This window comes from Octodon degus, unplaced genomic scaffold (assembly GCF_000260255.1).
Source record: "Octodon degus isolate 3935 unplaced genomic scaffold, OctDeg1.0 scaffold00032, whole genome shotgun sequence".
In the NCBI taxonomy this organism is placed as follows: Eukaryota; Metazoa; Chordata; class Mammalia; order Rodentia; family Octodontidae; genus Octodon; species Octodon degus.
In genome coordinates, this window is record NW_004524608.1 from 6,199,205 (window position 1) to 6,225,101 (window position 25,897).

Consider the following 25,897-nt stretch of genomic DNA (forward strand, 5'->3'; position numbering starts at 1 on the left):
ATGGCTCAAGTTCCTGGTCAGGTGTCTTCCCAATGGAGATCTCACTGGTTTCACTGCAAAGCTAGAATGGTTTGGGTATCTCCTTCAACTCCTGAGAACATCTTCCAAAAACCCTAGGGAGGTTGTGCAGCATGTGAAGCTTTGCCTCTAAGGGGCAAGTAAGACAGGTTTTCTTTCTCTGGCTTCAGAGTCCATCGGGAGGATTAGACACAGAAGAGAACATTTTTGGGCTTTCTTGACTGATGGTGCTAAGGCCAAGTGGGCAGGGGAGGAGACCCTAAAAGCCAAGCACATGGTATGGGGGCTAGAGGACCCCTGCTCTTCGCCAAGGGGGTAGATGACAGATCTTCTGGCAAGAGTGCCCTCCAGCCTGGACCTAGTGTGCTGGTGGTTTTCTCTGTGGTGCAGATTTGGCCGAGTACAGTTCCTTTGGCCTGACCAATTAGTCCACTGATTTTAGGCCTGATCAGTGATGTTACTGACCTTAGCCCAGGCTGGAAAGGTGTCCAGGTGGAAGAGACTAACTCCCCAGGTGTTGATGGCCACCATTACTACCACCAGGCCAATGACGTTGACTCCCAGGCCAGCTTTCACCTGCAGACACAAGCGAACAGCCATGACTAGGTGGCAGGACACATCCCCAAGAGAGCCATGCCTAGGCCCCCAGCCTCAGCCTTGCTCCACACATGGGGCCCTAACTGTTGTAGTCACTATGTGGGCTGCTTGCGTTGCCTTGTCAGGTGGACTCTCTCTAAAACTGGACTCCTCAGGGCTTTTCTGTGCTCACACAGAAGGAACTATTAGGAGGGGTATTAACAGTTTGGAGTTGAAGTGCCTTCACCTCTCTCCCATTTCGTGCCGAAGTCTTGGTTGTGAGCTGACAAGTTGTAGGGGGAAATTCCTGGGCCCTGTGGGCTCAGCCTTCATCGTGGATTAGCTTATCAGTGAGGTCACAGTTTGATAGAAATAGGAAGTGGGGCCTAACTGAAGGGAGGGGATCACAGGCTGGTGACCTTAAGGGTTCTTCTGGTCCCAAGTTTCTTCTCAGGTTCTTTCCCTCTCTACTTCCTGGCCGCCAAAGGGTAAGAGGAGCTTTGCTTCACGCTTTTCTAGCTCACTCAGACCTGCAGCAATGGAACCACTGAGAATGGTCTGAAGCATCCAGGTCCTTAAGACCTATCTTCTTTTAAGTAGTTTTTCTCAGGTATTGGTCACAGTGATGAAAAGCTAATTAACTTAAGGGCTATATTACATGAAGGATTTGCCACTAGTACTTTTTACTCCTCCAAGGAACATCTTAGGGAATTAGGGCACCTTGGGGGAAGGGTGTCAAAGGTCAGCTGCCTGTGCCAGTTTTACAGGAAGGAAACAGGCCTGCCAGCTTTCCTGGCCTCTCCTCTAGGGGAACTGCACCTCAGTGACAGATCATGGCACTGGCGCAGGTGGAGGCTGTTATGAGAGACCATGGACTAGCCGAGCCAGGAAAAAAGGTGCAGCCTGACTGCTGGTGTCCTTCTAGGAAGTAGCCAAGTGTGCAGCGTGTAGCCAGACTGGTCCACTTACCTAGCATTAAACTGGGAAATTGACAAGAAAAACGAGAAATTGTTCAAGGCAAATGGCTGAAAGTCGCCTCCTGCCTCTGACTGGAAGCCTGAACTTCTCCATCATCGTGGTCCCCTGGGCCTTTGGCATGCCCAGTGGCCCCTGATTCCCAGCAGCTGAGAGCAGGTTCTGAGGAGCTAAATGAAGGTGCTTTAGAGCTCATAGGGACCACTGAGTATTCAGTGTAATGTCTTTTAGCAGGATGAGGAAATTGAAGCTGGAGTTAGTGTCCTAGCCAGAACTGGGACCCAGAACGCACTGTTTTCTTGTCATTCAGTGCCTGAGACAAGTGCTGTTTATTCATTAGACTCCAGCGTGAGGAGGGTGAGGGTGGGGGGTGGGGTGCACAGGAAAAGTGGGATGTGGAGCCCAGTGTGAGCTGCTGCATGGTTACATGCAGTGAGGGAAGTGGTCTGGTCACCTATCCCTGAGTTATCACTGAGGACTTGGATGAGCAATTTGAATGGTGAAAGGACAGGAATGTCTGCCACCAGCCCCAAACTCCTCCTTTCCTTTATTTGATATTTTGTAAGGCTGTTGAGAATACTCTGGACTGTGTGAAAAAAGTTTGCACAGATTGACTTTGAGCAAGGGCATATGCTCAGGTAGTCAGGCCTCAGTAATTCCCATCAGTTTGCTTATCTTTTCTCCAGCACTCATCAGCCCTGGGTAGTAAGAGCATCCAGAGAGTGTAGGCTGAGGGAGGTGGAGGTGGGAAAGTCTAGTACTAAGGTCAAAGGCAGGATGTCTCCTTAGCCCTGCTGAGAGCAGTGAGATGCACTACAGAGGCCTCATTTCGTTGTGTTGCTTCAGGGCTTAGGGGAAAACTCAACCAAAAGAGCCTGTTCTCATAAAATACCTTCCCCCTTGTGGCATACAGTTTCTTACACCTCATCTGTGGATAAACCAGTAGCTTTTAGAGTAAATGTCTCCTCTCCCACTGTGTAGAAATGGAAGGGAACTGGACTCCGTTTCTACACAGTGCTGTGCCCGCTCCAGTTTCCTCCTCCCATTCCCACTCTTGTCCAGGCAAGGGTGGGGAGAGCACATCACTACCATTCTGGAGCTAGGGACCAAGCAGAGCCTTTTGATGGGTACTGTTTGTTCTCCCACACTAAATGGTGTTGACAGACCAGGGTACCGCTACTAAATAGTAAACTTTGTGAGACAGCTGTGTGGCCACTCATCCCTACTCTGAAGCACTGGCCTGCAGGGAGGGGGCCCACTACTCACCATGTCTTTGATCTGGCAGTGCCCATAGCCAAAGACGATAGCGTTGGGGGGGTTGCCCACTGGCAGCATCACTGCAAAGGAGATGCACATGGTGACTGGGATCAGGGTGTAGAGTGGGTTTATGTGCAGCGTTTCAGACTAGGAGAAGAGAGAAGTCATAGAAATATTAACTTTGACATGGGCTCACATTTCTTATGCATGAACATGCTTTACTTAAAAGGTGGTGTGGTGCTGGGTAACCTTAGCTGGACGCTGTGAGCTGGGGCTAGTGAGATCCTGGTCCTCCGGAACATGCAGTGTTCTTGGTGACCTGAATGAGCCCCTGCTGTTCACTCCCTGCCCATGAAGCTTAGAGAATTCTAGAAGAGATGCTTGATTTTTTTGGTGCTGGGTTAAGGGAGTGGTCTTAAAGTTTATTCATTTTTCTTTCCCTTTTCCTTTTCCTTTTCCTTTTCCCTTTCCTTTCCTTTTCTCTTTCCCTCTTTTTTTTCTCTTTTATTTCTTTCTTGTTTTTGTTTTGTGATACTTGGGATTGAACTCAGGGCCTTTACACTAAATTATATCTCCAGGTCTTTTTATTTTTAGTTTTTTTTTTTTTTTTTTTGGCGGAACCGGGAATTGAACTCAAACCCTTGCACTTGCTAGGGAAGTGCTTATTCCACTGAGCCATCTCCCCGGCCCCTTTATTTTTAGTTTTGAAACAATTTTTTTTGCCAAATCACTAAACTGTCCAGGTTGGGCTCCAATTTGTGACCCTAATGCCTTAGTTTTCAAGGGTGCTGGGATTACCAGCATGCACCACCATACTCAATTTTAGCTTTATTCTTTACTGGAGAAATCCTTTATTCAAACAAAATTCTCACGAATAGCGGCTTTGATTGAAGCAAGGATCCCTCACACTTCGGGTGCTAAACTGAGGGTTTTTTCTCAGGGAAAATAAACTGCTTTATTTGGGACTGAGCACATGGTCTTGGTCTCAGTGTTGCCACATTTTCACTAAATGCACTGCAGTTCTCACACAGCAAGATGACAGGAGAAATTGAGAGCACTAGGCAGAGAGTGGCTGGAGAGAGCTTGGAGTTAGAGCACAGGGAGTCTGTATTCCTAGGGACTGGGTGGGGATTCCGCCTTCTGCACAGGGACAGATATAGCTTGGGCCTTACCTTTGGGGCTGCTTCGCCAGGCTAAGATCTGGCAGGTGGTGCCCTCTCCTGTTCCATTGGTAACAAACTGACCTGCTGCATGGGGTGAGGCTGGACTTACTCCCAGTGCTCAGCATCTTCCAGGGTTCAGTTAAAGACCTGAGCACTTGGTGTTTGCAGCTGTGCATTTTGCTCCGTTTTCTGTGGCTATCCTTTTGGGCCTACTGAAGGGTTTCATCTCAGGAGAGAAAAGTTGATGGTGACTGTGGGGAAGCAGACCTCTAGGGCTTTAAGGTTGTTGTGTCCGCTCTTCTGTTTTCATTCAGAACTGCCCTTGAACTAATACTCTTCTTTTGGGGAAGAGTTCCTAACACTTTTGCTGTGATTTAGTCATTTGCCTTCTTATGTATTAATTGTCACTTGACAAGCTTCAAACTGTGGTTTGAGGCCCCCCCCCCACCTTGGTGGAAGTGGTGGGTAACAGCCAGGGGGGAGGGTTTGGCCATTGAAGCTGCTCGATGGAGCCAGTCCTCCTTCCCCAGTCTACTCACCAGGCTGCACACAATGGGCAGGAAGATGGTGATGGTGGCCGGATTGCTGACAAACTCTGTGACAATGGACACCAGGATGCATGCCAGCAGAGTGACAGCCCACGGTGGGAGGCTGCTCAGGCACAGCATCTGCTGCCCGATCCATGTGGAGAGACCAGAGCTCTGTGGAGAGGTGTTTGGGTAAGAGGTCAGGAATTGCTGCACATTACAGGTGGATTCTTAGACTCCCCAGGGTCAGAAGTGCTGGCTGACCAGAGTCAGGGCCAGCCTTGCCTTAGATTCAAACAGTTTTATGGCCCAGAAATGCCTTTCCTGTGATTTTGTCTCATGTAGTTTTTGTGTGCTGTGTCTCTTTCTAGGACTCTGCTCCTCCACTCTGCCCTTAGTGTCTTAGTTTCTTGTGTGTAACAAAGGGTGAGGGCTTAGAAGTCTGTCTCTATTTACTGGCAAAGGTGCCTTGCTTGCTTATCGCAGTCTTTCAGCCCAACCTTTTTTTTGGCAGAACTAGGGATTGAACTCAGGCCCTTGCGCTTGCTAGGGAAGCGCTTATTCCACAGAGCCATCTCCCTGGCCCAAGCCCCAACCTTTTCCAGGTTCAAGTCCCTTTGTGACTGATATCTGCTGGCTGCCATTGCTTTTGGAAGGTTGACTTTTTTTTTTTTTTTTTTTTTGCGGTACTGGGGATTGAACTCTGGACCTTGCACTTGCCAGGCAGGTGCTTATGCCACTGAACTATCTATTGCCCAAGCCCCTAGGTGTACTCTTTCTTAGTAGCAACATTTATTCACTCATATTTCCATTTGGAATAATTCTTTGGGTTGGAAGGCATTCATTTGCCAATGGCGAGGCTACCTTTTGTCTCTTAAAAATGAAGGACTGAGGGGGCTGGAGAGATGGCTCAGTGGTCTAAAGCACCTATTTGGAACAAGCTTGGAAAAGCCCAGGGACCGCAGTTCGATCCCCCAGCACCACATGCCAGCCAGCCGCGCCCCCTGGTGGGCTGAGCTGGACACACACACACACACACACACACACACACACACACACACACATTAAATAAATGCTTAAAAAAAAAAATGAAGGACTGAGGTTTTCGTTTTGGTACTGGGGATTGGATTGAACCCAGGGCCTTTGCACTAGCTACACTCTTAGCCCTTTTGTAATTTGTCAATAGAAAATCTTCCTAAGTTGCTAAGTTGCCCATGTTGGGGTTGGGTTTGTGATCTTCCTGCCTCAGCCTCCTAGAGTGCTAGGAGTACACGTGTGCGCCCTATGTCCAGCTGCTATTGAGTTTTTGAACTAAAAACCCCTGGTTGCCATATATGTTCTCCCTCCTCCTCTCCCTTGTGTGGCATCGTGCTTGGACTTTTCTAACAGTTCCATTAGAGACTGCAAAGGCAGTGAAGCCATGAAGGTAGGGACTGGATGGAAGCTGACACACACTTGTGATTCTTCCAGCCGTAAGTCCTGCTCCTCTTGTTGTACTGTTAAAGGTCACCCTCAGCACTCTGCAGGCTCTTTCTCCAGCCTGTCACTAAAATAATCTGATCCTGAATGTCCTCAACTAGAAAATCAAGAAATTTTTTGTTTTGTTTTGGCTACAGGGTCTTGCTGCCCAGTTTGGACTTGTAGAAATCCTCTTGTCTCAGCCGCCCTAGTGCTGGGATTACAGGCATGCACCACCATGCCTGGTTTGGGGGCTGGCATGGTGTGCCTGAGTTCTGGGGCGGCATGGCATGTAGTACTGGGGATTGAACTTGGGACTTTGTGCTTGGCGGGCCGATGCTTAGACTGCTGAGCTATCTCCCCAGCCCAAATCAAGCAATTTTTGCATTGGCTTCAGTAAATATACTCTGGGGCTGGACATGGTGGCACACACCTATAATGGGAGGCTGAGGCAGGAAGATTGCTGTGAGTTTAAGGCCAGCCTGGGCTACAAAGTATGGTCTGGGCCAACCTGAACTGTATGGTGAGACACTCTGTCTCTGTCTCTGTCTGTCTCTGTCTGTCTCTCTCTCTCTCTCTCTCTCTCTCTCTCTCTCTGTACTGGGGATAGGCTCTCTCACACACACACACACACACACACACACACACACACACACACACACACACACACACACACACAGAAATATGCAGGTGCTCAGTCTGCATGAATAGATCAACAGGACAGTTTACCATGTCGGCCCTTGTGGCCAGTGTCTGTTGCTTATCTGTGCTGTTAGACTCCAGAAGGAGATGGCTGCAAAACCCAGTGAGCCTTTTGCTAGTGGGGTGGAGTGGCACCCATAAAGGAGGTATGAGTGCCTGTGTCCATGACCCAGGGCTCAGCTGACCTGAACTCTGTTCCCAGCAGCACTGGGAAGGTCAGGGAGGGACATAACATCTGTCCTGATCTACTGTCCTTCGCTGTAACCTGGTGACCATGTGTTCTCCATCAGCTGCTGTGAGCCTTTTCTCCCAAGGGTATGTAACCTATGAGAACAGAACTGAAAGATTACCTTGCTGCCTGAAGCCAGGGCGTAGCCTCCTCCCACCAGGATGACGATCTCCCAGGGCATGGTTTTCTGGAAGTCCTTCCATGTGATGATGGGCTCCGTCCCCAGGGAGCACTCGTAGCTCGACCCTGGATCATGAGGGAGAGCAGTGGAGAGCCAGATAAGTCTAGCCTCGCCTAGTTTGTGGAGATGGAGGTGCTGGTGGGTGATTTGGGGATCTGGGAGGCCACACTGCTGTTTCTGGGAAGGCTGAAGGGTCTCCTTTGGAAAATTCTGTCTGGGGCATCCCCAGCTTCTTCCCTTGCACCTTCTCTTACCATCATTCTTTTTCCCAAAGCAGGGCCTCTTGGCTGGAATGAGGAAAAGGAGGAAGCCGAGGAAGACGGAGACTGTGGCATCCGTACGGTAGCCTTTCCTAGGAAGAAGACAAAACAGGGCTGGAGGAGGAGGGCTGGAGTCCTCGGAAGTGAGCCAGGCCTCGGGGCAGTCTGTCTGAATAGAGGGCCTCTTTTTAGGATTTGGTCTAGGGTGACAGCAACCTGGCTTCTTCCCAGCTGCTGCCATAGGGTCTCGCGGTGTATTTGTGGGCACTGGCCTGTGTCTTAGTGCTGGCCTTGGTGAGTGGACTTATGTTAGTGGGAGCCCATGGGGCTGTGTGTTGGGACGAGGCCTCAAAGGAGTGACGGAGAGCTGTGCAGGTGAGGCATAGCAGAAAAACCTGAACCTTCCTTTCTGTCAGGTCTACTCCTTGTGTGTCTCTCCGCAGATGAGAAGCAGGCTCAGAGGGCTTGCATCTGCGCCTGGGGGTCCGGGCCCTTGGGCCACGGGCAGGAATGGCCCTGAAGCTGGTGTATCTCTCCTGGCGGTTCCTTCCTTCCAAAGCTTCAGATCCAGAAGTCCCTTTGCAGTTGGCCCTTTATGCACATTTTCTCCTTTTAAGTCCCAGCATCCCATGAGATAGCTGAGGTTCCAGGAGCTCGCATAAGAAGACCAAAGCCCCACAGCTGAGCTGCGGCAGCGCTGGATATCAGCCGCTGAGGGGGGAGCCTAAACACTGTGCTTCCTTCCTGGCTTCCCACTGTTACTTCTTTAGACAGAACAGATTTCTTAGGAGCAAAGGCTTCCTGGTTTGTGTCTGCCCTGAGAGCTGTGGACGGGGGCATCTGCTGGTGGTTATTGCTTGAGGAGTGTGGTGGAGGAGCTGCTTTTCAAGGAGGACCTCACTTACTTTTCAAAGAAGGAATCCCAGCCAGGGACAAAGCCAGGCTCTCGTGTAAACCACAGCACAGTCATCAGGATGAAGAAAAATCCAGTCACCATTTCAGGGTAGCTATAAAATGAATCAGAAAGCCCTGCTTCAGGAACTGGGGAGTTTCTTTCAGCTCTTGACTTTACTTCTGGAAGCTCCTGGATTCATAGTCTCAACCCGCGAGATACAAAGCAGTCACTGCTTAACCCTTGGAGTGGCTGGCTGTGCAGTGGGAAGAGAGCTGATAGGAGGGAGCCAGCACGTGGCAGTCACCATCGTTCCCGGGGAGATTTGAGTGGGAAGGGAAAAGACGCAGTGCTGGGGTTACCAGAAGTCACCTAAAGCCGGTGAGGGGAATGGAGGGTAGTGAGCAGCCTCGGGCACCTGCAGGGGGTGTAGGAATCTGTAGGGCCTGAGACCACACTCAGCAGGACCCTAAGCTAGGTCATTCCCTTCGCCCAAGACTAACTGGAAACGTAAGCAGAACCAGGACCCATTTAAAAATTGATACAGAGGACCAGCCAGATAGCTCAGCGGACTAAAGCACAGGTTTAGGCATATGCAGTGGGCCGAGATTCAATCCCTGGCCTTCCTCATCAGCCCTGCCCCCAGGGCATGCTGAGCCAGTGACTGAGACTGGGTGTGGTGGTGCTGGCCTGTAATCCAAGCACCTGGGAGGCTGAAAACAGGAAAGATCACTACAAGTCCGATCTGTGTAGTGAGACCCTATAGATCCTGTACGAAATACAATAAAAAAAAAAAAAAAGGACATGGTCCTTTTGTTGTTTATCTAGTACTATTCCATGACACTGAACACACTTGGTACAACTGCAGTATATGTTAAAATGCGATGCATTCATCAGTAATCATGTTTCCACAGCTCAATTAATGCTAGAGGGACATAGTAACAATACAGTGTTAAGTGAGAAAAGGCAAGAAATACAAGTATGTTCAGTATTCATTTTACCAAAAAGGTATAATTTTGCACAGAAAAGGGTGGAAAGAAGTACCGTCTTAACAGGTGTGAGCAGTTAATACTGTGCTGCCAAAGAATCCAAATTAATTTTAATCATTCCTTAGACTGTTCTACAGTGAACATGTATTTCTTTTATAACTTAAAAGCTTTGAAGAATAAATTTCTATCAGAATTGTATTTAACCCACGTTATACTTGCCAATTGCTGTAAGAGGAGAAATATCATTAGATAGAATGTGGCTGAGGATTGCTTAGTGATCGATCTCTGTCTCTGTCTCTGTCTCTGTCTTGTCTGTCTGTCTGTCTGTCTGTCTGTCTGTCTCTCTCACTCTCACTCTCACTCTCTTTCTGGCTGTACTGGGGATAGGACCCAGGGGCTGCTGTACCTTAACTAGGTCCCCAGTCCTTTTCATTTTTTATTCTGTGACAGGATCTCACCAAGTTGCCCAGGCAGGCCTCTAACTTGTAGTACTGCCTTGGACTCCTAAGTAGCTAGGATGAACAGGCATGTGCCACGGTTCCTGAGTGTTTAATGACTCTTTAGACTTCCTTGAAGCCTGTATTTGATGCTTTGTTGTACTCTAATTACAACACCAAACTGGGTGTGGTGGCACAGTCCTTAACCTGAGCACTGGGGAGACTGAGGCAGGAGGATCGTTGGAGTTCTTAATGAGTTCAGGGCCAGCCTGAACTTAATAGTAAGACCCTGTCTCACAAAACAAAAACCAAAAATAAATACAAGTCCCCAGTGCCTAGGAGTGACCTGGGATCACTGTTGTGGCCTGTTTGAGTAACGCAAGGCCTGTTGACTTTGGCAGAAACCAGCATGTACCAAGAAGAGGGCTGTTCAGTCTTTCTGCTGTTTTTTTTCCTCCTTCTGACCCATTCCTAGGTTCCACCTCATGCCAGGGCTACACCTCAGACTGCCAAGCAGAGCACAGGGGAGAGGCAGCCCCTGAAATCGGGCCAGCTTGGGCTTGGCATCACATAGGCTCTTCTCAGTGCCTGGACTTGTAGTTGCGGGCCCTTCTCCTGGGGCCAGGGCTGTCAGGAACATGGCTGCTCCTGCAGTTCCCTTCACAGCTGTGCCTCTGTCCCCAAGAAGGAGCAGAGAGCCACGGTGACTTTTACCTAATGTCCCCCAACTTCGCATACTCCTCCTGGATCCTTCTCTCTGACAGCTCTTCCCTCTTGGTCTTCTTCTTCTTACTCAGAGAACAGGTCTCTCTAAAGCTGAGAAGGGAATGAACACAGAGTGGGGGAGAACATGATTCAGGTCCAGAAGAAAACAGATATTAAGCCACTACTAAACCACCCACCGTGGCGGTCATGGCGGACACCTTTCTCCTCCTCTCTCTGTCCCTCCATTGCTCTCCTGCTTTCCTGTTCTGCTTCTGTCTGCCCAGTTCCCAGCCTCCTTCCCCCAGCCTTTTGGGTCTGCCCATCTGTGCCCGTCTCTGGGGTATCTAAGTGAGGTGATATCTAGGGACTTGGGCATGGGTACTTGCGCATGCAGTTGCTTCTACGCGCTTGTCTTGTTCATAACTAAAAGCATCTGTGTGATGTGGTGTGCATGTGAGCAGGTATGGTCTGTGTGCCCCACTCCCAGAAGTGAGAAGGTGTGTAGTGCAGGCATTTGTCTAGAGATAAGGCTTGTATGGGGCCGAAGTGGGTGTTTTATGTCACAGTATTGGGGCCACCCAAGTATACAGCCGTCACTGATGTGACAGCAGTCTTTGAGTAAAGAGAACATCAGCCCAGAGGATGTTCCTTGACCAGCGGAGTTCTGAATTTTGTGGGCTGTTTGTGTCATATACATCTTCCCTTTTAGTGTTTGATCAAATGGACACTGTGAAGAAGAGTAATCTTCCTAAGCAGGTTATGATCAGAAATAACATCACGAGGGATATATCTAGCTTGTTATTTTGAGGTATATGGACATATTCCATACATAAAGTACAAATTTAAAGTGTGTCTATAAAATTAAACCTAACACAACTTTCTCTTGGAGTCAAATTTCTAAGAGTACTTGAGATTACTGCATATGCTTTGAGAGCAACAAAACTTCATTAAACACTCTAATGCAGACTTTGTAAATCATCCAGGCCCTCTAGCCTGTTATTTTGATTAACAGTATTTCACTGTTGAGCGAAGTGTGGAGTGCAGGGAAGAGCATGGCGACAGGAAGAGCCCACGCCTGCGCAGGCTCACCACGCTGTCCTCAACAGCCCTGCGGAAGCAGAGCCCCCAGGAGGGCGCCTGGCTGGCCGGGTGTGTACTCACTTGCAGCCCAGGAACAGCCAGTGCATCCAGAACCAGCTGATGACCAGCATGATGAGGGATATGGGGAAGCTGAAGAGGAACCAGGTGCCGAAGTTGACCACATCTGCAGCTGGGTACTGGCTGAAGGGACGCAGCAGGGCAGCACATTAGCAAGAGAGGGGCTTCGGGGCGGTTGGGGTTTGGAAGTGAGAGCTGAGGGCTTCTTAGGGGGCATGCAGTGAGGCTAAGGAGAGACAGTGAAGACAGTGTGCTAGGACATCACCTAGAGCTCATCTCTTCATTAGCTGTGAGGATAGTCCAGAGGCCAGGCAAGAATCACTCAGCTAAACAGGCTTTGAAGCAACTCAAATCAGTGCTGCCAATGTGTATACTTTGCACTGTGCTATGTTTATCTTTAAAGTACATATACCCTATCTGATAAGCTGCTGCCTTTTCAGACTACAGAAAATGGAGAGGGGAAGCTAGTTTTTTTTATTTTTTATTTTTTATTATAAACTTGCTGAAGGAAAGAGTATAGATGGAGAACAGAAGGTGGCAATTCTGGAGAGCTTTGGGCTGTATGGTCTCATAAGGCTTGTAGGTATTAATTGTGCCTGTAAGAGAAATGAGACTTGGACACTCCCAAGTGTAGCACGCATACACGTACGTGCACACACACACACACACACACACACACGCACGCAATTTAACAGCTCATTTATAATAAGCGTTGGAAACAGCCAAAAGGACGAACTGCAGGGTGGTCTTTTCACAAGGCCAAGAACAACAGCTCAGGGAGAGTACAATGCTGTGAGGAGTCCTTCGGGCTTAGTCTGGACTGTCAGGTCTAACGCCTTCTTTAGTTGTACCTCCCTCCCATCTTCCTCCCTCCTTTTCCCTCTCCTTTCCTCTATCTCTCTGTGTCCCTCCATTTCTCCCCCTTTATCATCCCCCACAGCCTCCTTCCCCTGACGGCCAACTCTCCATTTCCTCATTTCCATTTTACCCTCAGCTCACTGATACCCGCCTTCTGACTGAATTCCTCTCGCCTGGGTCACCAGTAACTGTCCTGTCACATCACAGGGCTGCATTTCCCTCTTTATTTTGTGTCATCATTACTGCGTTCAGCATGGTAGTCACCCCCTCTTTCCCAAAACGTTTCCTTCCTTGGGAAGAATGGCACTGGTGTGCCCAGATTTCCTCTTTGCTGTCTGACAGGAGGGCTGGTGCATTCTCTTTTGAAGTCTACCTTAGTTAATATTCCTTTGTTCCAATTTATACTTTCCAAGTGATTTCTACCCCTTGGCTTCCTTTACCAAGGGGCAAAATGGAAATAAAGGCCCCTTTTGCAAGGACTATTAATAATTTCTAAAGACCGAGGCTATAACTCAATGGTAGAGCGCTTGCCCAGCCTGCGTGAGGCCCTGGGTTCCGTCTTTGCGACTCTTCTGCAGGCCACAGACTCCAAATGCACACCTCCAGCCTAACTACTCTTGAGATTCAGAGCCATATTTCTGTCTAGACATCGCAACCTCTATGTCACCTTTTCAAAAAAAAATTTATTCTTTATCTTTCCCTCTGTTTCCCTGATGTTAAAGTTAGGAGCCAGAGAGTTAGCCTGGTCTCTCTTACTAGTCCTATCAAGACTAGTCAAGTCATCTCTGAATAGCTCTCAGAGTGACCATTTCTTGGCCTCTCTGGCACTGTCATCACAGGGTGATGTCATCCAGGACCTCTTGGGTGGCAGTGTCTGGCATTGTCTTCTTGCTTTCTGCTTTCCAACTTGTTCTCTGATTTTGTATCCAGAATGAGATTTTAAAACTCTAAATCTTCTTACCAGTAATATTTTATATATTTGTTGATTATATATTGAAGTTCCTTGTATATGTTGTCAAAATACAATGTACCATTGAAACAAATTTACCTGTTTTTAAATGTTACTGCTGGAGGGCCAGCCAGATAGCTCAGTGGACTAAAGCACTTGCTTAGGCAGGTGCAGGGACTGGGGTTCAATCCCTGGTGTGCTGTGCCAGCCCTACCTCCAGTGCACACTGGGACAGCAGCTGAGCATGGTGATGCGCACCTGTAATTCCAGCTCTTGGAAGGCTGAAAACAGGAGGATCACTATAAGTCCAATATGTGTAGTGAGACGCTGTAGACCCATAACTAAATACATAAAATAAATAAATGTTACTGCTGGGAAAAAAAAAAAAAAAAAACTCTAAATCTGCTCACCTCACTCCCTGAGTCACATTCGGTAAAGGCTGCTCCCTGCCTTCTGGCTGACATCTGATCTGCTCCTCAGGCCTGCAGAGTGCTTGGGCCTTCAGCTGCCTGCCCCTCTGGCCTCCTTTTGGCCGGCTCTGCTGCCTTGCCCCAGAGCCTCCTACACACTGTCCTGCCTGGGAAGCCTTCTTCCGTCCGGTTTACCCTGGATCACCCTTCAGGTGGCACTTAATCGCCACCTCTGTGGGGAGCATTTTCTTCTCTAGACAGGTGAGTGTTCCTAGCAGAAGCTGGGACTTCATGGTCAAACTCAGCTATAAAGACTCCCTTGTCTTTGCCCCTTGGATAGAGACCACACAGCCGCCTCCTCTGCTGCTGTGCCCTCACCCCTGACCCAGGTCCTGATGCCCTCTGGGTGGTTGCCTTACCCCTGAGTGAATGACTTACTTGTTGAAATGTTCCAGGAAAATGAGGCTGGTGGAGGTGCCGATGATGGTGGTCAGGCCGCCAATGGTCGCAGCGTAGGATATGCTCAGGGAGAGACACTTGCAGACCATCTGGTCATGCTGTGATTGGTATTTTCTGTTCAGCTCCTGGTTCTTGGAGCCTCGGGTTAGGACTAGTGGCTTTTCCTATAAAAGGACACAGCACAGCTTGGGATGTCCAGCACACAGAGCCCAAGAGATAGGAGGTCCCATGGGGCAAAGGGAAGGTTTTAAGCTTGGTCTCAGATAAATCCCCATTTATGCTATATACCCATGAGGCAGTGCCCTGAGATGTGGTTTCTGCTTCTGTAAAGTGGGGAAAACCATATTTGCTTTGCCATATTGTGAAGAGGCCAGCCACATAGCTCAGCAGACTAAAGTGTCTGCTTAGGCAGGCACAGGGACTGGGGTTCAATCCCCACAGTGCCATGCTGGCCCTGCCCCTGGGGTGTGCTGAGATGGTGAGTGAGACTGGGTGTGGTGATGCGTGTCTGTAATCCCAGCACTTGGGTGGCGAAAACGATTGCTACAAGTCTGAGCTGTGTATTGAGACCCTGTACTAAATACATTTTAAAAAGTAAGCAAATAATAAATGTAGAGCACTTAGATCATGTCGTAGTATTTAACAAATGGTAAACTGTTATAATTTTTGGCAGTATAGTTATTAATACTGACAACATGGTTGTTTTTTACTTGAATTCTAGTAAAACTGGTTGTTGTCATTTGAACAAGCAGGAAATGGCCATCCTTGGATAGCAAAAGAGCATAGCTTTCCTGGAAAGAAAGTTGAAGTGTGTGATTTTCTCTTCCCTCGCATCCCACTCTTCTTACTACCAAGTGGCCTTTCTTCTGCCTTTTCCACCTATTCTGCATATCAGCTTCCGCCTTGCCAGGGTCCTCTCAGGCCCTGCATGGACCAGACCGTGGGCTTTCCATGTCGCAGAGGTGCCAAGCTCTGGGCTCAGGTGTGGACTAAAGCAGCAAGTGCCCCTTGCCCATCCCAGGTCTGTCTACTCTCATGATCTTCACAGGACATAGACAGTCTGGCACACATGTTAACAGGTTAGGTCTTAAGAAAACCCAGGGGAGGGAGGGAGGAAGGGAGGGAGGGAGGGAGAGAGAGACCCAACTGCTACATTTCTCATTGCTCTTAACCTTTGTCCTGCGTTGCAGGAGGGCCAAAGTGATCTGACTGGAAGATACCACGGAGGGATCCAGAGGTTTCCTGTGATCCCCAGTGTAAAATACATAAATGGAGCATTGAATTGGCATGCATCTGTTTTGTAACTGGAAACCTGCCAGGTAGGGGGTGAATGCTCAGGGAGACTGGATTTGAATCAAGACGTTCCTCTTATGTGGCCCTCATTCTTGGCCTCAGTTCATTTCTCTGCCTCATTTACAGCCACAGTGTAGTACCAGGAAAATCCTCGCTTGTACAGAAAAGCAATATTTCTGTGCAGTCCATCTTGGGATACTAAGATAAAATATTTGCAGTGTCCCTTTGTTATAGTTTGTGTATAGGTGCCCCCAAAGCCTCCTGCAGTCATGGGCAGCTTCTGGAGTTTGAGACTTGAGTATTGTGAGTGTGGGTGCTGCACCTGCCCTGGGGCAGGTAATGTGCAGTACAGTGTAAGGAGGGGAGAGAGGTCAGCTAGCTGCCTGAGCTGCAGCCACTCCCTTTGCTCTTGCTCTTTGCCACCATCAAGAACAGCTGCCGTCTGCCTTGTGCTACACTCTGCCTCGGAGCTAGCTGAGTCTGGACTGAAACCTCCAGTAACTATGAACAAAATAAACCTTACCTTCCTTCGTTTTGGGTGTCTGGTATTTGTCCCAGCAACAAGAGAAAAGTAACCATGACAGAATTTGGTACCAGAGAAGTGGGTTCACTGCTGTGACTACATGACCATGTGAATCATGAGCTTCTGGGAATGACTTAAGGGAAGAAATAGGAAAGAGAAGTACTGGAAAAGCTTCATCTGTTCTGTATAGGAGATTGGGGTTAGAGGTCAAAAGAACATAATGGGGGGCTGGGATGATAGCTCAGGGGGATAAGTGCTTGCCTGGCAAGTACAAGGTCCTGAGTTTGATCCCTGGTACCACCAAAAAAAAAAGGAAGAAAAGAAAAAAAAAAATGCTGATAGAAATCCTGCCTGTGAATACCGGGCTGCAGAGCTCTCTGCTGGTGTGCTCGTTTTGGCAGGACATGTACGGAGGTTTCTGCTGGGAAGAAGGACTGCATTGGGTGTTGGACTCCGCAAGATTTGTGTTACGGCTTGGCAGGAAGTTTGTCTGAATTTTGCTTGTGTCCAGAGACTTTGGCTGAAACTGAGATTAAGCATGGCAGAATGATTAATCTGACAAAGGAAATCTCAAGGCAGTCCATACTGGGGCAGTGGCATGGCTGTTGTTGGGGGCTTTTAGTCAGATTTATGTTGAGAGTCAAGAGCAAAGAGCCTAGCAGGATGATTTAAAATGTTCTGAGTTTGGCCAGAAAGGAAGCTCCAATAAAGCTGTGGAATGCAAAGATAAAGCTGAGAAGATCTCCATTGCTGAGAAGGAACAAGAGAATGGAAAGGATGCCCTGAGGGCATCACAGGAGGCAGCAGGTCTCCCCTACTTTGCAGCCTCAGAATCACAAGGGTGAAGGACTTTGCCTTAAGGGAAAGCCAGAGCGCCATGTTCAGAATGGTGGTGACAGCCACACCAGGTTCCAGAATTTTCTATGGCTGCCATAGAAAATTTGTTCCTCAGAATCAGGTTCAGAGTGCTCAGCGATCCAGGCACTTGATCCCTACAGCCAGCATAGAAGAAAGCCCAGCTACTGCTCCAGCTGGCAACAGACCGTAGCATCATCCACGTGGCATTGGTGTTAGGTGCTCACAGAATGCAAGAGTTCTGAAGTTAAGACAGCTTTCACTTTGATTTCAGAAGACCTGGGAGGCCAGGCAGTGTGCCCCTGACAGGGCAGTGTGTGAAGCAGAGTGAGAAGCTTAACATGTAGTGGAAACCCCAGAAATTTGGAAAAGCCTGGAATATGAATCATCTAAGGGAAACCGCAAAGAGGGAGCAAAGCTGGCCTAAGAGAGAAGCCGTGGGAGCTACCACCAAGAGTGCCACAGGGGCGGAGCCACATGGAGCCCACAGTTTGCCACAGATTACTTCAGGTGTTCCACATGGAACTACAAGACTTAATGTTTGTCTTGCTGGAGTTTGGACTTGTTTTGGTTCCAATTCTCAGTATCCTGCTATATGTACCTTTTGAAATGGTAATGTTTATCTTGTGCCTTGGAATGTTGGAAGTGTTTAACTTTTTGTTTGTACAGGGGCTCACTGCTAGGAGTTTGCCTTGGATCTTGGAGGAGATTTGGGACTTGGACTTTTCAGCAATGCTGAAACTGTTGCGACTTTGGCAATTCTTGGAGATGGACTAAAATGCCTTTGCATAAAGGGATGTGCATGAGTCTTTGGAGGTGCAGGGGTAGAATGTTATCGTTTGTGTATAGGTGTACCCCCAAAGCCTCATGCAGTCATGAGATGGCTTCTGGAGTTTATGATTGATTATTTTAATTTGCATTACAATGTTAGGAAGGTAGAGGGGCTAGCTAGCCACCTGAGCTGCTGCCACTCCCTTTGCTCTTTTCTTTTTGGGGAACCAGGTATTGAACTCAGGCCCTTGTGCTTGCCAGACAAGCTCTTATTCTACTGAGCTCTCTCCCTGGCCCCTCCCTTTGCTCTTGCTCTTTGCCACTGCCATGAAAAGTTACTCTTTGCCATGTGCCTCTCTGCCTTGGATTCAGCTGAGTATGGACTGAAACCTGCAGTAACTGTGAGCTAAATAAGCCTTTCCTTCCTTCATTTTGGGTGTTGGGTATTTGTCCCAGCAAGGAGAGAAGAGTAACTGAGACACCCTTGAGCACCTCTGCTCTAGCACAGCCTCCACATTTGTAGTGGAAGGAGCCAAGGCCCAGGCAGTAGAGCGTCTTGCTGCAGCTGAGCAAGCTTGGTGCTTGGTCACCACGTTAAGTGCAGAGCAGGAGTGGTTGTGAGCAAAGAGTGCCTGATGGCAGTTCGCCAGCCTGATGCCATCGCAGCGTCAGACGCAGTGCCCTTATGAAGCACCAAGCACGTGATGTAGGAAACAGGGCCAGAAGGTGGGATTCTGTTACCTGCAGTGGCTGTTGCTTCTTGCTGTGATGCCCGTTTGCTGTCCTGATGGGCCTGGTGATCATGGGTACCCCGTTCAGGTTCTGTTGGGACAGATTTTACACTATCAGGGAGAGGATATGGTGACCCAGGTGTCTGGGGAAGCATCTCCTGACCCTCCCAATGCCACCCCACGCCCCGCACCTGGGGACTCAGAGACCAGAAGCCACAGAGGGTGGGAAGTGAGAACACCCCGGGCCTGTGTCCTCTGTACAGCTTCTGTCCACTGGTGTTAAGCACCCAGGCCAGGAGACTCTCAAAAGCCGGCAAACATGACTTTGTTCTTCTAGAAGAGCCTGACTTTCCAGGACATCACTAGTATAAAAGACTTTTTTTTTTTTTTTTTTTAATCACATGGAGAAATTTTTTACTAGGGTGTGGTGGCGCATCCCTGTACTCCTAGCACTCTGGAGGCTGAGGCAGGAGGACAATTGCAAGTTTAAGACCAGCCTGGGCTACAACGTGAGCTTAAGGCCAGCCTGAGGTGCATAGTGTGACTCTGTCACAAAAGGGAAAAAAAAAGTGTTTTAAATCCAATACTGTAGTCTAAAGTTTTGTTGGCCATTTACACCTCTCACAGTGATGCCTAAAACTGGCTTTGGAGAGTGGAGTTTGATTTGAGCAGCAGCATATGGTTGAACCTTGCTCTCCCCGCAAATACGTCCCTTTTGGTGGTAAACTCTATGAAGGAATCCACTGACAAGAAGCCTAAGTTTGGATTCTTTTTTTTTTTTGGGGGGGGGGGTGGGGGGGTGGCTCAGGCTGCCTTTAGTGCAGGTTTGGTGTGGCATGCGGAGCTGGGAATCGAACTGTGGTCCCTGGCACCTGAGTTTGCCCAAGCAGATGCTTTAAACAACTGAGCTAACCACAAGCACCCACAAAGCCTAAATTTGAATCAGCGGCTCTTGAAATCTGGATGGCCAACTCTTGGGTCTCCATAAAAAAGATTAACTTGTATTTTATGTGGCTAAAACCAGTCCCCAGGGCTGGGGTTCAGAAGGACCAGGCTCGTGTCAGGCTTGAGCTGTGTGAACCTTCTCCCCCTTTACATCCACAGGGGCTGCCGAGGTGTAGGACAAGCTGCCAGGCACCTTGGGCCCTGAGTTGGCTCAAGGGACATTCAGGTATTCTCAAAGCCCAAGAAACACTGGAGACCATACCTTGTGCATCAGAGAAGCGAAGTCTGCCGTGGACATGCTAGAATGAAGCAAAGGAGACAGGGAAGCTGTAGCGGGCAGGCCAGATTTCCTGAGAGGACAGCTCTCATCCTCAAGCGTAGAGTTCACTGTGAGGGACTTAAGCTATTGGATCCAGTTTCTGGGCTACAAAGAGGACCATCTCATCCTAATCTTCCTGACCTTTTCAGGGCGATAAGGATTCATGGAGCTATGAGGCTTGCTTCCTCCCGAGGTAGGGCCAGCTGGCTTCCTTTGAAGCAGTAGTCACACTCCTAGCACTGAACAGGCAGTGCTTATTTAGTGTTGAGCCCTTAAAGACAGACTTTATACCTTATGATATCATCTGTCTCCACAAGAGATCTGTGCTGCAGGCGTCACTACCTCCATCTGCATCTTATCAGCACTAGGATGTTAGCGGTGACCAGACAGGTGCCATTTGGTCTCACTGGAGGGTCCTGACTTCATCCTCATTGTCTAGTGAATGACACTTGCGATGTGCTTATCTGAGGGGACAGAGGGGGAAGGGCCTGGCCTGTACCCAGGGAAAAGCGAGACAGAATGAGAAGATGTGGGAAGATTCTGGTCAGCAGCTACACCTCTAAGGCACAGCTAACTGCACATATGAGTCACTCCCACACCCGGAAACCCAACTTTCACCTTGAAGACAGAGGAAGATAAAGCCTGTTGGAATTACCAGCTCCCTGAGCATCCAGTAGATGTTTTCAATGTCTTAGTTGTGAGGACAGTGGGCACCACCAGCCCATCCACTATGAGGACAGAGGAGAGTGCTGGATATACATGCAGGATGTGGCTTCCCAGGGGAGGACAGGAGGTGACAGGTGGAGTGGTGTGTTGTGTTGTTTTGAGAAGATGTCATGTTTCCTTCCCTTCTGCCCAAACCTGCTGCACAGAGCAGTCAGGATGTCCTCAGCCTACAAGGAGCTGCTGAATGTGAGAAGAACCCCAAGCAGCCCTGCTTATTGAGCACGAGGTGCTGGGCCTGCTCCAGGAGCACAGGTCGCTACTTTCACATGGAAAGAGCAAAGGCAAGGGGAAGAGACACACAGTGCAGCAGCAGCCTGAGCTTTGCATGGTGGGGACACAGGAAGGAATTGGGCTAGAGCCACGTGCAGAAGGCCCTGCATAGGAGGCAGAGCCAGCCCGGAAACAAGGGTCAGGGGAGAGGCAGCCAATAAGACACATAGTGCCATGAGGGCATGGATGGTCACCAAGGAGCACAAGCTGTCCTTGTGGAGGGGACACCCCACAGACCCTGATGTTGGTGCCCCGAAGGAAAGACATGGCGTCTGAAACTCAGAGGACCCCAACCCCAGGCTGTAGGAGCTCCATCCCTGATACTGTGTGTACCCACCAGCCTTGGTCCCAACCCTGGAGAAGTCCAAAGCAGCGTGGTGACTGGGGAAGGGTAGGTGAAGATTGCGAGGTCACCTCCCACCCTGCCCACTTTGTTGTCACCTCTGAGAGGAGGTGGGATGGGCACAGGCTCAGAAGCTGTGGATGAAAGGTGGGGGTTCTGCTGTGTGTCTGGACTTGGGAGCATGAGAGCAGGGGGCCGCTGATGTGAAGGGAGCCAGTCAAGCTGTGCAGCCTTAAGACAGCGCTAGGAGAAACATAAAGCCATTTCCCAGTGGCTTTTTTCTGCACCTGTCACCTTGCATGTGCAAATTTCATTCAGTCCTTGTGGAATGCCCATTATTTATGAAAAAGACAAATTGCAAAGGCCAGCTCCATTATAAGCCCAGCCCTGAACTGTGTAATATTTCTCATAGAGTACCTGAAGACCATATTTGATATACAATCTTCAAAAGAGATCAGCTATTTATAGATCCACCTCATCTGAATGCCTGTGATGTACATTCCTTTCTCAGCTTCTCCTGTGTACCATCATCTCCCTGTGTCATACACTGTTCCCAGTCCCCTGCCTGTCACCTGATTTTTCTGTGCCATTATAACAAGACCAGATCTGGTGGCCTATAGCTAATATTTAGAAAATGTTTTATGATTCTCCAAGAACCTCTAGTGACATCTATCATGTGAGTGCTTTTCCATTAATAAATTATTCTCCTAAGAAAGCCAGCAATTTTGATGGAATTATGCTTGGAAGCGATATAGAGGGTTCCTGTATTCACCCAGATGGGTGTTAGTCCTTCTATTTCTTTGTCACTACAGTGTTCTGGAGTTAAGGGAATTGTCTGGAGATCTTGGCAAGTGACTCCTGAGAATAGTGGCAACACTGGATTGAGCCTGGTCCATGCATCTGCAGGGTTGTGTATGGTCCCATCTTTCCTGATCTCCCCAGTGGGCCCTGGGAGGCTCTCAGAAAAGGGACAGTTGTACTTACTCTTCATTTACAAAGATGAGCTCCAGAGGAGGTTGGCTGTTGCTGACATCAAGATCTACAGCGGCAAAGAAAAGCAGAAAGTGAGATGTGGCGCTGGAGCAGGCATGTGGGTGGGAGAGCAGTCCAGGGGCTCTGGGCTCGGGGATGAGCCCCCTTCCCTCTGCCCTGGAAGAGAGGTGCTCGTAGACCCAGGCGAACCTAGAGCTTTGTGGTAGCCTGTGGACATCTGGGGGCCAGGAGCAGTTGGGGGCGTCCATCAGTGAAGGAGAATGGGCAAGAGTGGGGAGTGGGGCCAAGCAGCTGCAGGTTATGGGGCTGGCACGGGCAAGACAGGAGTGAGGGCAGGGCAAGTGTTGTGGGACCAGGCACCAAGCTGGGCAGTGTCACAGGGGAGACCAGCCGGGGACCCGGGGAGAAGCAAATTGTAAACTGTACTGTACTGATGGGCTCAGCTTCTTCGGTGCTGGAGTTGCCCGCCACGAGCTGCTCCTCCTCGACACTGACCAGCTCCTGCAGCACGGCCTCCACGATGGGCATCACCATGGCGGTGGTGGAAGTGTTGGACAGCCACATGGACAGCATGGTGGTGCAGCACATGAAGCAGAGCAGCAGCCTGCAAGGCAGGGGCCAGGGCGGCACTGCAGAAGGTGCACCTCCCGGAGCCCATGGGGACCTCCGCAGTCTCCTGCCCACCTGACGGTGCTGAGCCAAAGAACTGTGGCTGGCATGCGTCTACTCAGCGCCTGGCAACTCACAAGCATGAATTCAGTCTGTGTCCAGTGAGTGAGCTGAACTGCACAAGCTATGGAGCCGGGAAAGCTCTTCCTTCAGCAAAGAGCAGCTTTGCTAGAAGGGCCATAGGCTGTGGGCTTGCCGACTCCTCTCTCTCTGGCCCTCAGGTGGAGCTCGGTGATGGCGTCTCTTGCATATGAGAGAACTGTTTGTCAGCAGGTACCCAAGCACCAGTACGTTCCGTGCTTTGCAGCCAGACACCACAGGCGTTGGCAAAGAGATTCATATCAGGGCCGCACATTCTGCTGCCTCCCTCTGCTCATCCTACTGTGAACAGGCTGAACGCCCTGTCCCCAGGTCACAGAAGTGCCCCCACCGCCATTTGTGTGCACTTGAGCAGGGTGATCCAGAAGAGTCCATGCTTGGAAGAAAACATGGGCAGAGGTAACCTTCAGATTCCTTCCCCTTGACTTTGAAATACTGTGCACTGTGTGCTTAGATGCACGTGGGCCTAGTTTTTATAAAATTAGCCAAAATAAAGATGATCATCCCTGCTCCACTGCACTTGTGATCCCAATACTCTGGGAGGCTGAGGCAGGAAGATCACGAGTTTGAGTCCAGCAGGGCCAATTTACTGGCTTAGCAGGAACCTATCTCATTAGGCAAGCACAGACACTCCAGGTCTCGCTGGCCCAGTGCTGGGGAGGCTGAAAACAGGAGGATCACTACAAGTCTGAGCTCCACAGTGAGACCCTGTACCAAATACATTAAAAAAAAAAGAAAGAAAGGAAAAAGAGAGAAGCTACCTCAAAGATAAATAAATAGGGCCAGCCAGATAGCTCAACGGACTAAAGCACCTGCTTAGGCAGAGTGCAGGGGCTGGGGTTCAATCCCTGGCACCACGAGCTATGCCAGCCCCGCCCCTGGGGCACACCGAGATGGTGACTGAGACTTGGCCTGGTGGTGTGCGCCTGTAATCCCAGCGCTTGGGAGGCTGAAAACAGCAGGATCACTGAGTCAGATCTGTGTAGTGAGACCCTGTGGACCCTGTACTAAATACATTTTAAAAAATAGATAAATAAGCAAATAATGTGCGAAGGCCAAAGAGTCAGCCCTGCAGAGAAAAGCCCACCATGTTTATTATTTTAGGTGACTTTGTAGTTTGGCCACTGTGCCTTTGTTATGTGTCTTGTTGGAAAGGACTCAGTCCTGGTGGCATTTTGTGCAGCCTGATGGGGATGTGAGTTTGTCTGTCTTGCATGTGTGGCATCTTGCTGCGTCATAAAGGGATGAAGCCATAAGCACACAGGTTTTTAAGAACCACAGAGCACCAACGCGGTGTGCCTGGGACAGTGGTGGCGAACCTGCGGCCTGTGCTGCAGCGGGCTTCTTGTACCACTGAAAGCTCTAAAGCTTTGCTGTCACTTGCCGGGGAGCTGGGGTTGGGGCCAGGTGATGGCTGGGGGAGCAGGCGGGGTACGCAGGCATCAGCAGCTCACTTGACAGACTCGCCCCTGGACAGGAGGCAACAACTATCCCATGCCCACCACAGCGCGTCCAGCTAAAGTGACGCCTGGCGGTCGGCTACACCTTGGCTGCAGAGAAGGCCCTCGTGCCACTCACATGCCCGGCTTGGCTCCAGCCATCAGGACCATGCGCAGAGCAATGCGCTTGTGCAGGTTCCACTTCTCCACAGCCGCCGCCACGCAGATGACGCCCACCAGCAGCAGTGTGGTGTTCTTGAAGTACTCAGCAGCCACCTGCGGGAGGCCAGGCAGGTCACCCTCCAGGTCCGGGGTCCGGTGCCCAGGGAGGAGGCACCAAGCCCGAGCCCCTGGGACTGGGACACAGAGGCTGGCAGAGAGCCAGTAAAGAGGCAAGGCCTCTTAAAACAACCCCTTCCCCCAGAGTAAAACCTAGCCAGAAAGTGATGAACCTTGAAAACTAGACCTCAAAAATGCCATCCCCTTTAGGGCCAGGGAGATAGCTCAGTAGAATAAGTCCCTTCCTGGCAAGTGCAAGGCTCTGAGTTCAGTCCCCAGTACCGCCAAAAAAAAAAAAAAATATGCCATCCCCATAAGGCTATCCCTACCCCACCTGCCTTAAAGAGGAGCCACTGAGTAATAGGACAGTGGTGGCAGGCGAGGCAGGAATTGGCTGATGGGCTGGCATTTTTCAGCTCTAGTTGGCATGGCTGATTGTTTTCCACTAGGTCTTATTTTCAGGTAAAGACAGCTGGTTATATATTTTTCCTTTTTTTCTTGAGGTGCTGAGGATTGAACACAGGACCTTGCACCTGCTAGACAAGCACTGTATCACTAAGCTACAGCCCCAGCTAAAAGAGCTGCCTGTTTTGGAGTACTATACGTCTACTGAGCACCTGCTCTGGTGCTTTTGCAAACTCCCTACAAAAACGGTTTTTTTCACCCAGCCAGGGTCGACCTCACAGAGCCGATGGCCACCTCTGCTTTTGGAAACAAAATCACCGTATTAAAACTAAAAACAAATACGATTTTCAAGAATAAATATACAGCCAGGGGTGATGGCACAGGCTTGCAATCGTAGTTACTCATAGGCTGGCACCGAAGCATCGAAAGTTTGAGGTCAGCTGGGGCAATTTAGCAACATGCGGAGTCAAAATAAAGTTCGAAAAATGAAAAGGGCTGGGTCTATCTGTGGGAGAGGGCTTGCCTGCTGAGTTATATGCCAAGTACTGGGGGGAAAAAGAATGTTTAATTTCATATTGATTTAAAAAAAATTAACCCTAGGTTTATCTCCAAATCTTGCTTTTAATGTTTTTAGAAAATGTATTTATTTCTGTTAGAAAATGAATACATGCTCAATATGAAAAACTTCAAGATATAAATAAATTTGAAGGCAAAATGACACTTAATTGTGCTATTGCTTATAGCTTGATATATTTTCTTCAACTTATCTCAGGTACACACTGGCAATCCCAGCACGCTGGGCGACAGGGAGGACTGTGAATTCAAGCTCAGCGTGTACCACGTAGCGCTTTAGCAAGATTCCATCTCAAAAAATAAAAAGTGGGCTGGTGAGATGGCTCAGTAGTCTAAAGCACCTACTTAGAACAAGCTAAGCTAAGCAAAAGCACAGTGACCATGGTTCAATCCCCAGCACCACATGCCAGCCAGCCCCGCCCCCTGGTGGGCTGAGCTGGCCACACACACACACACACACA

General features: G+C 49.4%; 1 protein-coding gene across 1 annotated transcript in view; it reads right to left on the reverse strand.

The window, feature by feature from the left end:
• Positions 1-329: 329 nt before the first annotated feature.
• The window catches only part of Slc13a4 (solute carrier family 13 member 4), a 43,669-nt gene continuing 18,101 nt past the window's right edge, over positions 330-25,897 (reverse strand). Inside the window, exons 3-16 of the mRNA XM_004629858.2 lie at positions 24,319-24,455; positions 22,404-22,576; positions 21,964-22,018; positions 19,584-19,620; positions 18,387-18,467; positions 14,183-14,367; positions 11,531-11,650; positions 10,379-10,480; positions 8,252-8,353; positions 7,341-7,438; positions 7,027-7,151; positions 4,529-4,690; positions 2,836-2,973; positions 330-594 (exon numbers count right to left, since the gene is read on the reverse strand). Of these exons, the coding sequence (XP_004629915.1) occupies positions 457-594; positions 2,836-2,973; positions 4,529-4,690; positions 7,027-7,151; positions 7,341-7,438; positions 8,252-8,353; positions 10,379-10,480; positions 11,531-11,650; positions 14,183-14,367; positions 18,387-18,467; positions 19,584-19,620; positions 21,964-22,018; positions 22,404-22,576; positions 24,319-24,455 (1,653 nt within the window). The 3' untranslated portion in view covers positions 330-456. The remainder of the gene's footprint in view (positions 595-2,835; positions 2,974-4,528; positions 4,691-7,026; positions 7,152-7,340; positions 7,439-8,251; positions 8,354-10,378; positions 10,481-11,530; positions 11,651-14,182; positions 14,368-18,386; positions 18,468-19,583; positions 19,621-21,963; positions 22,019-22,403; positions 22,577-24,318; positions 24,456-25,897) is intronic.